Raw genomic sequence first — 12,230 nt, 5'->3', positions numbered from 1 at the left:
GCTACTTAACAGTCCAAATCCCAACACACTTGCATTTTATCTCATTCTCAACGTCTCTTCTGGACTCTCTCCCCCTGGGTAATCTCCACTTTCTCTTTCTCTCTCTCTCCCCCTCCCCTGGCTGGGATGAAATCCTGACCTATTCTCTCCCCTGCTCAGTAATTGGCTGGTAGGCTTTTACTCAAAAGTCAGAGAATAAATGGTGAGTGATACTTATGCAACAATGAGACAGGAGATACTTAGAATAAGGATTGAGATCAGATTTGGGGCCAGAGAAGTCAGCACTTGGATAATTCAAAGATATAAATGACAAATAATAATACAAATGATACAAAATCTTCCCACAGGGCACAAAAGCATCATGTCTACATTTCCCCCTTTAGTTAATAAAAGGCTTTCTGTTTGGAAACTTTGGATATATAGTCTATATTGGTTCTTTAATCTATTCTCTTGGTGAGTTTAAATTCCTTGTTTATAATTCTTTACTATAACTTGCATAGACCTTATACGTTTTCTTAAATCCTAAACACTTTAGCGGTATGCGGGAGACTATAATTGTCTAATGTTCAACCCCATCAGACACCTGAAAAGGAATAATTATTACCTGAGTATGTACAAAGTGTAAGCAGCTTCCAAAGATAAAGAAAGGAGAAAAAAAGCTAACAGCCTGAACAGTTTCATCATTACCAGAGCTCAATGATCCCAAAAGGGTTTTCAGAGCTCTGATCTTTGAGCTAAGTGATTCTAGGAGCTGTGGGAAGGAGGGAAGTTAAAAGTTGTAGTGATAGCTTGTTTGGAGGAAAATCCCCATGCCCCACAGAACAGAATCTCTGGCCTGACATTCCAAGGAGAACTGGCCAAGATCAAGGATTATTGAATCGACTAGCACTAAATAGGTACTACCCCCTCATGTACTTCCTTGATTCAACACAGGACATAGTGCTGACATCTTAAATGAGCTTAAAGAAAACAGTGTTTAAAGAAAACAAGAAAGAATATATGTTAAAACATAAAATATGAGTATTTTCCATCAAGTACTATTAATATTGTTTTTGTATTGAGAAATTCAAATATTTTTTACCTCCCTACCCAATAAAACCTTAGTTTCCTCAAAGATCCACTTGTTTCTGGTAGGAGTTTAATGGGCTGGAGCAGGGCCTCTTTTCCCTTCCTTCCTCATATCTGATACAGCAATTCTTCCTAGACTTTCCAAATGAGTAAGACTGAGGTGAGGTCCAAGGCAAAGGGGAAATGATACAGCCACCACCTTCCTTAGAAGAAAAACCAATGGAGCCTCTGCTTAGGGCAGGAACATAGCCTCGAGATGACGAGTAAAATGTTCCTTTTCCAGACACTAAAATGGCAGTGCTGGCCCCTTTCTTGGCCACCCTGAAGTTACTTCTAATATGACCACATAGAAAACAACTTTAATGATTTAACACCTATCTCCTGCCATTTATTTCTGGGAGCCAATCCAAGACTTTCTCAGAGGTGCTTGCCCAAGGGCCAACTTGGCAAGGTCTGTTTTGGTGCTTGAGGAGGTCTTGAAGGACTCAAGGGAACCTAGCTCTTTGGCCTTTGGTTATCAGTCCCAAGGCCACCTGTGTTCAGTCTGAGGCATCCTGTATTCTTGTCAGCATTGCTGAATTGGTTTCTGCGGATTTTGTCTGATTCTCCTCTGCAAACATTGTGTCAGACCTGCACTTCTTTTTTTTTTCTAGTTAGAAACATTTTATTTAAATGTGTTGAATAAAAATCTACATTTCCAGACCATAAGATGTTAATACATTCATCAAAAACATTATTTACTGCTGTGAATTTTACAGAGGAATAATCCAGATCCATTTTGATTTGATGGTTGATGAACCTTCCTAGGTTACACTTTACAGACCCAACAATTCCCTTATAATAATGTAAACAAAATAACAGTTCCCTAACGGGTGAACTTGAGAACTTCAGTCCATTCTTTCTGGACTTGTACTTCTGTGTGGACTTCCTGCTGGGGAACGACTTCTTTTAGGAGATGGAGATCTGGATTTTGATCGGCTGCTTCTTGGTAGCGAAATAGACCTGTATTTTGATCTCGACCTTGGACGGGATTGGAAATACCTGGATCCTGTTATAGAACCAGCCCTAGATCTTCTGAGTGAAGCTGCTCTTGATCTACAAAGAGACAAGGATCTTGATCGTCTAGGAGATTCTGATCTTGACCTCCTTCCGCCTCTTCTGGTGCGTGAGCGAGAGTATCGCCTTCCCTGGATTGGGAATGTGACCTAGATCGTGACCTGCTTCTTCTTTGTGGGCTATAGCGATGACAGTCATAAGCATAATGTCCCTTTTCACCACACTCATAGCATCTATCATTAGGATTAAAGGGACGATGGGCAGGTGGCCTATCAAAACGAGATCTCCGAGGCATGACTGTTGATAATTCAACCCTCACTCCAGAACCACAAATCACTTTCCCATCCAACCCTCTCACTAAATCCTCTGCATCTCTAGGGTCTTCAAATTCCACAAAGGCAAATCCTGGAGGATTTCTGGCAATCCATACAGTTCTTAAGGACCCATAGTAACTGAGTGCCCTTTCTAACTCTCCTTTACCAGCGCCAGTTCCCAGGTTTCCAACATATACCTTGGTTTCTCCTGCATACCACCCATAACCTGACATGATGGCCGACCTGTGTACTCAGCTCTAACTTGTAATGCTCGCAGTGCAAGTAGCACGGAAGCTGCTGCACAATCTCATCTGCCAGCGATCCCGGAGGCACTACCCAGACCTGCACGTCTTAATGAACTTGTCTGGCAGGAGCCATCATCATCTCATACTGATAACTTCCTGGCCAGAATCGTTGCCATAGACCAAGCTGGTTTGAATTACTGATGCCCTGTCTTTACTTCACAAACGGGTCACATTATCAGTGTCACCACAGAAGGCTGGGGAAGTGTTGCTGTTTGCTCAACGATGTGCAGCTGAGAGAGGTGTTTGCAGTGTATGGTGTGCCTTATTGAAATTGCTGGTGCCTGGTGAATATCCATTTGGTGGTTTAAATTTGAGTTGAATGGAATGGGCTTTCTTTCAGTTGTGAGGCAGGAGGATTAATCCCTACACATTGTTTAATGATCTGCATATACTGGAGACCCTTTGTCTATATGAAGGAGAAGTTGCTACTGAAAGACCCCCCAGAGAGGGGAGACCCTCAGTTAAGTCTTGGGATGAAGAGACCCCTCAGGAACTCAGGAGAGACTGTCAATGCTGTAATTACAAGAGGTTTATCGAGAGGAACCAGTGAACTGGGGTCGAGACTTGTATCCCAGGCAGTGCTAGAGCAGTTCCACCCCAGTAGCTGGGAGAAGGGGTATTTAAAGAAGAAGCCACAACTCAAGGGGGTAGGGATGGCATCATTGGAAAATTTGGGAATACCAGTGAAAAATCACAAGGAGAAGCTTCCTGTTTCTCAAGATTGTTCTTTAAGGTTTTAATCTAACTTTATGGTCAGCTAGTTCCTGGGAGAGAGTTGCCTAACCTGCTGGTGTAATTACTCATTCTGTGGTCAGCTAGTTCCTGGAACATGCAGTTCCAGGGCCCGACCATTTTCTTTCTTCTGCTCTAAACTTTTGTCTGGGGGGGAGCAACCTTAAAACTTCTAGCTTTCACTACTAAGTGCAGGGTTGACTTTGCAGTCCAGGTGAAAGTTATGCAATGCCAGTCTCCACTCTGTGCCTGGGGTGGAATGTAGGGCTGTGCTGTGTTCCTTCACAGCACTCTGTCTCTAAGGGAGCTGCTCCTGTCACTCAAGCGTCACTCGCTAATCAGGGCCTCGAGGCGGAACATCAGTCGGAATAGAGGCGGGAACTTCCGGTCTGCCTTGCCTCTGGTTGACTGAGGAAGGCTCTCCTCGGTCCGTGCTCTGTGCTGGGACCCTGCTTCCCACAGCTGTGAGAAGAGCGGGGTGAGGTCAGAATCCGCGCTATGGTGAGCGGGGCCGCCGTCCCCATGTGTGGAGGATCCGCGGGAGCCCGTGTGGGGTTGACCCGGGGTGCGGGAACCGGCGGCGACACGCAGTGCCCTGTGTTACTCCGTTTGTTCAGGAGGTTTGGTCCCGCTTCAAACCTCTCATTGACTTAGTTCTCCTGGGCGCACAGCGTGGGAAGCGGGAGCTGTGCTTGGAAACCATTCTGGGCTTGCTGCAGAGCTCGGGCACGCGCGGCCTTTATTGTCAGGGGAGACAGTGCTGACTGGCGGAGCTCTAGTTTCTCTGGTGTCTTCTAGAAGTTCTTCCCCTGGCCCTTGACATTGACGTGTAGGATCCGTCTGCAGTTAACTCTGCGCAGGTGTAAAGTCTGCCTTATTAACACAGTCGCATGTAGATGCCACGGGGGTCCAGTCACGCGTGCCAGGAAGGCCAGCCTCACTGTGGTCCCCTGTCATTGACCCAATATTAATTATGATTTTGTTCTGAGTGCTCTCTCATGTTCTGCTGATCTCTATTCTTTCTCAGCAGCACAGTCTTTATTGCAGGTGTAGGGGAGTTTTGAAGTTAGATGGTGTCACTGTGCTGTCTGTTCAGTCTTGTGTTGTTCATGTTTCTGTTCATGATGACCTTTTGTCATCGGTTTTCTGTTGTTCTTCGCAGAAATCGTTAGACTTTTTGGTTTTCGAGACAGGGTTTTTCTATATTCCTGGCTGTCCTGAAACTTTATTTGTATTGCAGGCTGAGAGCTACACCTGCCTCTGCCTCCTGAGTGCTGAGATTAAGGTTGTGCACCAGAACTGCCAAGAAATCGTTAGATTTTTTTTTAAATTGGACTCTTTTGAATATATATCTAAATTTGCACTGAAGTAATATTGAGGCTCCTTGTTCAAAATTATTGAATCTTTCTCCGTTGACCAAGTTCCTTGATTCTTTTAATTAGAAAGTTATATAGTTTTGACTACATGTTTGTCATACTTTTATGTATTTCTCTGTATTAATACATATTTCTATGTTCTGCAACAGAATCTAAGGATAATTTTGTGCCAGCACAAATGTGTTCTGAACCAAACCCAGGTCTTCTGCAAGAGCAGTAAGTGGCTTTATCTGCTGAGCCATCTCTCCTGTCTTAAACTTGACAGATTTTCAAAAATTTACACATGTGCATGCATGTGCACGAGATGAAAACTGAGAATTAAAAGAATGTAGGTTTGCTTAGGAATCTGTCTTTGGGTCTTATAGGAGATGACTCTGTAGGTATGCTGGTCAGGTTTGGTTAGCTTGGAACAAGCTAGACAAACTGGCCTGTGGGCAAATGTATAGAGTATTCTCCTGATTAATGATTGATATAATATTCCCCATCCCAATGTGTTTGGTGCTGTTGTGGGCAGGTGGTCTTGGGTTGCATAAGAAAGCAATCTTAGCAAGCAGTGAGATCAGTAAAGTTCTATTTTTGTGAAGAGGCACCATGATCATAGCATCTCTTATTGAAGGAAATCATTTAATTAGGGCTTGCTTATAGTTTCAGAGGTTTGGTCCCCTAATGTCACAGTAGGGAGTATTTGGGACGTTGTCAGATGAGATGCTGGAGCAGTAGTTGAGAGTTTTAATCCAGATCATCAGCCACAGGTAGAGCCTGTGAGTTTGGCCTGAGCATTTGGAACTCCATAGCCCAGCCCAGTGACAGGCTTCTTCCAAGAAGGGCACACAAACTCCACAGCAACAAAGGTCCTAGCCCTTGTCAAGGAGCACCTCCCTAATGACCAGCATTTAAATCTATGAGCCTGTGGGCACCATTCTTATTGGAATTACTAGAGGCAGTGAGCACCATTAAGCAGGTTGACAGCATATGTGGAATGTATAAGCCTGCAGTGTGTAGTTACAGAAGTTTTTGCAAAATCTGTTAGCTAAAGCTGGAGACATCATTATAGCGAGATTTTTTATTTACTAAGCTCAATAAGTGCGTGGTGTCATTTTCTTTGGGAAGGCACATTAATTTGGAACAGCTTCACCTTCAGGCAAAAATTCAGAAAAATATTTTACAACAAGCTCTCTTATGTTGATTCAGGTTGCCTTCTTCAGCCACCAAGGCCTTGCTGCCTTTCTGAAACAACCTCCTCATTTCTTGGATTAAAGGTTTCTAGCACCACACCGTTCTAAAAATACTAATTTGAATCATGTAGTGGGCTGGTCATATCAGTAACAAGATAGAGATTTGTGTGTTTCTTTCTTGAAACTAGAATAGAAGGAATAGTTTACTGGGTAAACTGCAGGAGGAAACAGAAGGCAGTAGCTGATTACAGGTTAAGTTTCAGTTAGTTCTGCCTGCTGGTCTCCATTAGACAGTATGTCCTGATGTTTCCTATTTTCTTTTTGTTGTTATATTTTTGTGACTCTCTTCTTATGCCTTAGTTGAAAGATTACTCTCTTGCTTTTTCTAGGGTATAGCTTCCCTTCTTGTATTGGAGTTTTCCATCTATTATCCTTTGTCGGGATGGATTAGTGGAAAGATACTGTGTACATTTCAGTCTTGCCTTAGTCTAATTCATTCTTACTTTATTGGAAAGGACATATGTATTCTGTGTCATTGTATGTTGGGAACATATAATTTGATTTTTGTTTTTACAAAAAGATCTTGCCTTTAGTTTCTGAAGAAACTTTGGCCATTGGAACAGTGTTGGAACTGTTTTACAATGTGAAGATCTTTGAAGTGGACTAAATATGTTTTGTTAATGCAAAATATGTCTGGGATGGGCTCTGCCCAGGAGCATGTCATGGCCTGTGTTGAAATGTGGTGGGTTGAATGAAAACTCGTCCAGGTGGATGGTGTATGTGAGCATTTGTCTCATGGTTGTGGCTTTCACTGGAGTGCTTACGGAACCTTGAGGAGGAGGATCCTTTCTGGAGGAAGTTAGTCTCTGGGGAAGGCTTTCAGTGCTTATTCCCTTGCACACTTCGTCGTCTTTTACATCTTCATTTGGTTCAAACTGAGCCCCATGTTTCCTTCTCGTGCACCCACACCATCTCCACCATTCCAGACCCCATCCCTGAAAAGTGCAGTATAAAACAGAAGCAGCTGCTTCTTCTCAATAAGCGGATTTTGTAGATTATGTTTTCATTTGATATTTTGGCTGATGGAGTAGGTTTTGTACCTGTCAAGCGGTTCCTCTTGTGCTGGACTTAACTCACATCTTCACTTTGGAACTGCGGCAGAGGGTGCTGTTTGCCACTGGGACAGGACACATGCACATGCAGGAGCACATGCGTGTGTATGCATGTGTGCGTATGTGTGCGCGCACACTCCTACACACACGCGTGTAAGTAGCACAGGCCATCTATTTGTCTGGTGCTCACTGAAGTCAAGGAGAGCCTTAGATTCTCTTGATCTGGAGTTATGAATGGCTGGGAACCTCAAAGCGAGTGTTGGGTATTGATCCAAGTCTTCTTCAAAAGCAACATGTACTCTTCTGTTCACCCATCTTTGTTGTCCATGCTCTTTGGCTTTGATTTTAGATCAACATTTATTCCCTAACATTTTTGCAAATTTGATATGTCAGTTCAGTAAATTAATAAAAATGCATTCATATAAAGGAGAATCATATTCTTTTACAGTTAAAATTGGGGCACTATAAGTTTTGATAGACGAGTATTGGACTGGAGTGAATGTTTAACTCTTTGGAGGAATTTTGAAAGAGCCCCTAAGTACTTTCTGTATTTTTTGGTTTGTTTTCTTGAGACGGTGTATCACTATTTAGCTCTGGCAGTCATGGAAATCAGTGCATAGACCAGTTCTGGCTGGAATCACTTGTGTCTTCCTCCTGAGACCTTCTATTAAAAGGTCCACCCCTTTTTGAAGATAGGGATTTTTTTTTTTTGATACAGTTTTGCTAATGTATAATCAATAGGGTTGATTAGTTTTAGCGTCTCTCCGTATTACTTGTTAGTTGTCATTTCTCTGGCAGTGTCCTATGGAATTCAAAGAGGTGTGGTCCTCCTTTTCTGTTTCCTTCTAAGATCACACTGACTGCATTTTGAATTCTGTCATATGGAAAAAGTCTGTGACGCATGCAGAAGTCCATAAGTAGATTCTCAGTGAAGTGTACATGTGCAGTGTAGTCTCACCATTTCTATTATGTACTTCTATGGGGCGTTTTAGGCTGCAGTGACCTGTGAGGATGTGCACGTGAACTTCACCCATGAAGAGTGGGCTTTGCTGGATCCTTTCCAAAAGAGTCTCTACAAAGATGTGATGCTGGAGACCTACTGGAACCTCACTGCTATAGGTAAGAATGTGAGTTTCCTTCACTCTCTAAACAAGGGAACAAGCTTCTTTTTTTTTTTTTTTTTTTTTTTTTTTTTTTTTTTTTTGGTGTACTCCTGTGGTTTACATTTTGATAAAGGAAGAACGTGGTGAATATCAGACATGGTTCTTAGGTACGCCACTAAAATTTGCACAGGATAATGTTCCATTCATTTACCTGAAGGAAAAATATCGTGATGTCCTTGTTTCTAATAGCTGCATAGTATTCCACTGTGTAAATGAACCATCATATTTTCTGCATCCATTCTTTGGTTGAGGTGACTAAGCCAGCTCAGTCAACAGGGTTGCAAGGGAGGAAGTGAGGATTAAAAAAGAAAAGACAATATTATAATATGGACCCCAGCTTATGCTGCAGCTGAAGTGGGTTTAATTTCTCTCAGTCTGCTTTTATATCATTCTGAGTACATACAAAGAATGAGGCCAGTCCTAAGGCATAAACAAAGTAGTGAAGGAACAAAGCATAAACACAGGTCCCGAGGTCACTGCTTCTAGGGCCTCATCAAGATGATCAAGATATAAGGAACACATTCCTTGGCTGTATTTTCTTGAGCCTGCTTCCTTGTCCTAGCCCAATGTCAAATATCCTCATCAAATTCCTAGAAGCAGCCCCAAGAGCTCTCCACATTGAGGGACATCTGGGATGTTTCCAGTTTCTGGCTTTTATGAATAGAGCTGCTATGAACATAGTGGACCATGTGTCCTTGGTATATGTTGGGGCATCTTTTGAGTATATGCCCAGGAGTGGTATAGCTGGGTCCTCAGATAGAACTTTCTCAATTTTCTGAGATATTGTCAGATTGATTTCTAGAGAGGTTATACAGGTTTTCACTTCCACCAGCAATGGAGGCTCCACATCCTTGCATGTGCTGTCGCTTGAGCTCTTGATCTTCGCCATTCTGACTCGTGTATGGAATCTCAGGGTCGTTTTGATTTGCATTTCCCTCATGACTAAAGATATTGAACATTTCCTTAAGTGCATCTCCACCATTTGAGGTTCCTCTCTTGAGAGTTCTCTGTGTAGCTCTGTTCCCCATTTTTTAATTGGGTTGTTTGGTTTGTTGGTGTCTAACTTCTTGAGTTCAGTGTAAACTTTGGATATTAGCCCTATGTTGGATGTAGGGTGAGAGATGATCTTTTCCCAATCTGTAGGCTGCCATTTTGTTCTTTTGACAGTGTCCTTTGCCTTACAGAAGCTTTTCCATTTCATGAGGTTCCATTTATCAATTCTTGATCTTAGAGCCTGAGCTATTGGTATTCTGTTTAGGAAATTGTTTTCTGTACCAATGTGTTCAAAGCTGTTGATCGATGTTGTTCATGGGTCATGTGGACGAGAGAGAAGTTCACCAATATGCTAAGCCTTCATTTTTCTATGGAGCAGAGGGATTCAGCTGAGGGAAGACTGACACCCAGCTAGCTTACTCCAGTTACTTTATTCAAACATCATAAAAGGGTAATTGGGGCTGGGAAAAGTTCTAGCTACCAAAATTATCTTGCCCTTGCTGCTCATGAGAGCAGGTGATCTACATAAATCTCAGTCCATTTTGACCATGGCTAGCCATAATAGTTAGGACTCGAGGTTTGCCAGGAATACGTGAAGAACAAGATTGGTGCCCTGTAAGTTCTCATGTAGCACCAATAGCAAATTCTCTAGAGAGAGAACATTTCTTCAACATCCAAACAGTCTCAAAACAATTTCTCAGCCTCTGTGGATTGACCCGAAGGCCTCGCTGAAACATTTCACTTAAAGCCAAATCCAAAGACTTTTCCATACATATGACTAAGCCGTCCTCCTTTTTGTTTTTAAGCAAAGTTGTTAGGGATATAATTATTATTGGAGAATTAAATAGTTGTGCAGTAAATATGGCCTTTTTTGTATCTAGTTGTGTAACCGTTTTATGCAAATAAATCGGCCTACATTTCAAAAATCCGTAAAGTTATCACTATAGAGCATTATAAAAATCACGAAGGGAAGAAACTTATCAAAATGATTCCTAGGACCAAAGGAAGTGACAGCGTTGGTTAGACATTCTATAGCTTCCATCCCTGTTATTTTAGGCAGCTCCTTGGAAGACATTTCTGCAGTTTCTTGCTGCAAATCATAAAACATTTGAGAAGAATTAAAATGATCCTACAAATGCATTTTAACTTTTTCCCAGTCATATTTGTTATCATTCAATCTTAAAGGCATAGTACAGTAATATCAGTCCAATCATATTTCAATTTCATTTGCTCTCTCAATGATTCTAATTGCTCTCCAATGAGTTTTACAGCTTGTCTCACTTTACCTATTTCATCAGCTGTTTCCCTGTTTATCTTGCTTTGCTGAATTGAGGTGCATAAGAATGCATATGCCAGCATTAGTTTGAACTTCTTTATGAAGTGGAACTCCAAGTGCGGTAGCTGTTGTTGTTTAAATATCGGCCGGCACCCGAATAAACCAACACGGTTCCATGTGGAGAGATTTAATGGGAGAATGAGACAAAGGGAAGGGATGAAAGAAAGAAGAGAAAGAAAAAGAGGGCAGAAGCTATCTGCCTTTTATTTGGAATATGACATAACTGCTCTCAGGTGGACTTGGGAATTGAGCCAAAAGGTTTACTGGAAATGTATGGCCCTTGCCATGGCAACATTGACCAAATGGTGTTGCTGCTGAAGGCAATTCCTGATAGCAGCAGTAGCCATAGCAGTTAATGCGATGATTCTCAGGGCCACAACAGTTATCCATCCCACCATCCATGAGTTCTTAATATCCTTTCAGCCAGCCTCAGTACTAGCATCAGCACAGGTGAGTCCTGCCATGGTCTTGACAGCCTCACTGGCACCCAGACTGCTGGTCTTGCTCTGAGAATACATAAACTTTCAAAAGCATCATTTAAAGACACATTGGCATTGACACAGGTATGAAGTGTACAGCATGTTTAGATGATGCTGTAATCATTGCGGTGTGATTGCACAGGTCCATTCAGTACCAAATAAGGTAATGGCACAAGCCGTAAAAGGTATGACTTTAAAATAAAGGACAAATGAAAATTTTTTATTATTGAAGTTTAACTTTATGTTCTCACTTCAAGTGGATGAAATGTGCTTGCTAATTTCCGCAGATTAGTCTGAATAGAATTATCAAATCGTAGCAGAGGGCCTGACATCCCAACTCCATGCTTCTCCATGAAAGTGTCTAGAAGCAGAGACAAGCTCCACAGTTTTATTCATTGTCATATCAAGTCTGAGTGAGAATATAGTCAAGGATTTGAAGACCCTCAAGCATAAATGCTCTAACGCCTTCTCCTTGGGAGATAGTCACGAGCACCCAAGGATTCTCACCTGTGCAGTGGGCACCCTAATAATTGCAGTACACACTGTCATGCCTGTGTCAGTGGTCCCTGCCAATGTGTCCAATCAGATTCCTTGTTAGTAATCCATAAATGTGTCCAATCAGATTCCCTGTTAGTAATCCATAAATGTGTCCAATCAGATTCCCTGTTAGTAATCCATAAATGTGTCCAATCAGATTCCTTGTTAGTTATCCATAAATGTGTCCAATCAGATTCCTTGTTAGTAATCCATAAATGTGTCCAATCGGATTCCTTGTTAGTAATCCATAAATGTGTCCAATCAGATTCCTTGTTAGTAATCCATAAATGTGTCCAATCGGATTCCTTGTTAGTAATCCATAAATGTGTCCAATCAGATTCCCTGTTAGTAATCCATAAATGTGTCCAATCAGATTCCTTGTTAGTAATCCATAAATGTGTCCAATCGGATTCCTTGTTAGTAATCCATAAATGTGTCCAATCGGATTCCTTGTTAGTAATCCATAAATGTGTCCAATCGGATTCCTTGTTAGTAATCCATAAATGTGTCCAATCAGATTCCTTGTTAGTAATCCATAAATGTGTCCAATCAGATTCCTTGTTAGTAATCCATAAATGTGTCCA

General features: G+C 41.8%; 1 protein-coding gene and 1 pseudogene across 4 annotated transcripts in view; one reads left to right on the top strand and one right to left on the bottom strand.

Moving 5' to 3' along the window:
• Window positions 1-1,722: 1,722 nt before the first annotated feature.
• On the bottom strand, window positions 1,723-2,686 carry Srsf7-ps6 (serine and arginine rich splicing factor 7, pseudogene 6; annotated as a pseudogene).
• A 1,151-nt stretch (window positions 2,687-3,837) lies between these two features.
• Zfp790l3 (zinc finger protein 790 like 3) overlaps window positions 3,838-12,230 on the top strand; it is a 24,033-nt gene continuing 15,640 nt past the window's right edge. For 3 of the 4 annotated variants that reach the window (XM_063264485.1, XM_039080431.2, XM_063264483.1), the window contains exons 1-2: window positions 3,838-3,976; window positions 8,131-8,257. In XM_063264485.1, coding sequence (XP_063120555.1) covers window positions 3,974-3,976; window positions 8,131-8,257 — 130 coding nt within the window. In that variant the 5' untranslated portion in view covers window positions 3,838-3,973. The other variant, XM_063264484.1, reaches the window with a different exon arrangement.

Source organism: Rattus norvegicus, chromosome 7 (genome assembly GCF_036323735.1).
Source record: "Rattus norvegicus strain BN/NHsdMcwi chromosome 7, GRCr8, whole genome shotgun sequence".
NCBI lineage: Eukaryota > Metazoa > Chordata > Mammalia > Rodentia > Muridae > Rattus > Rattus norvegicus.
Note: the sequence above shows the minus strand (reverse complement) of the source record. Positions and strands in the feature narration are given on the sequence as shown.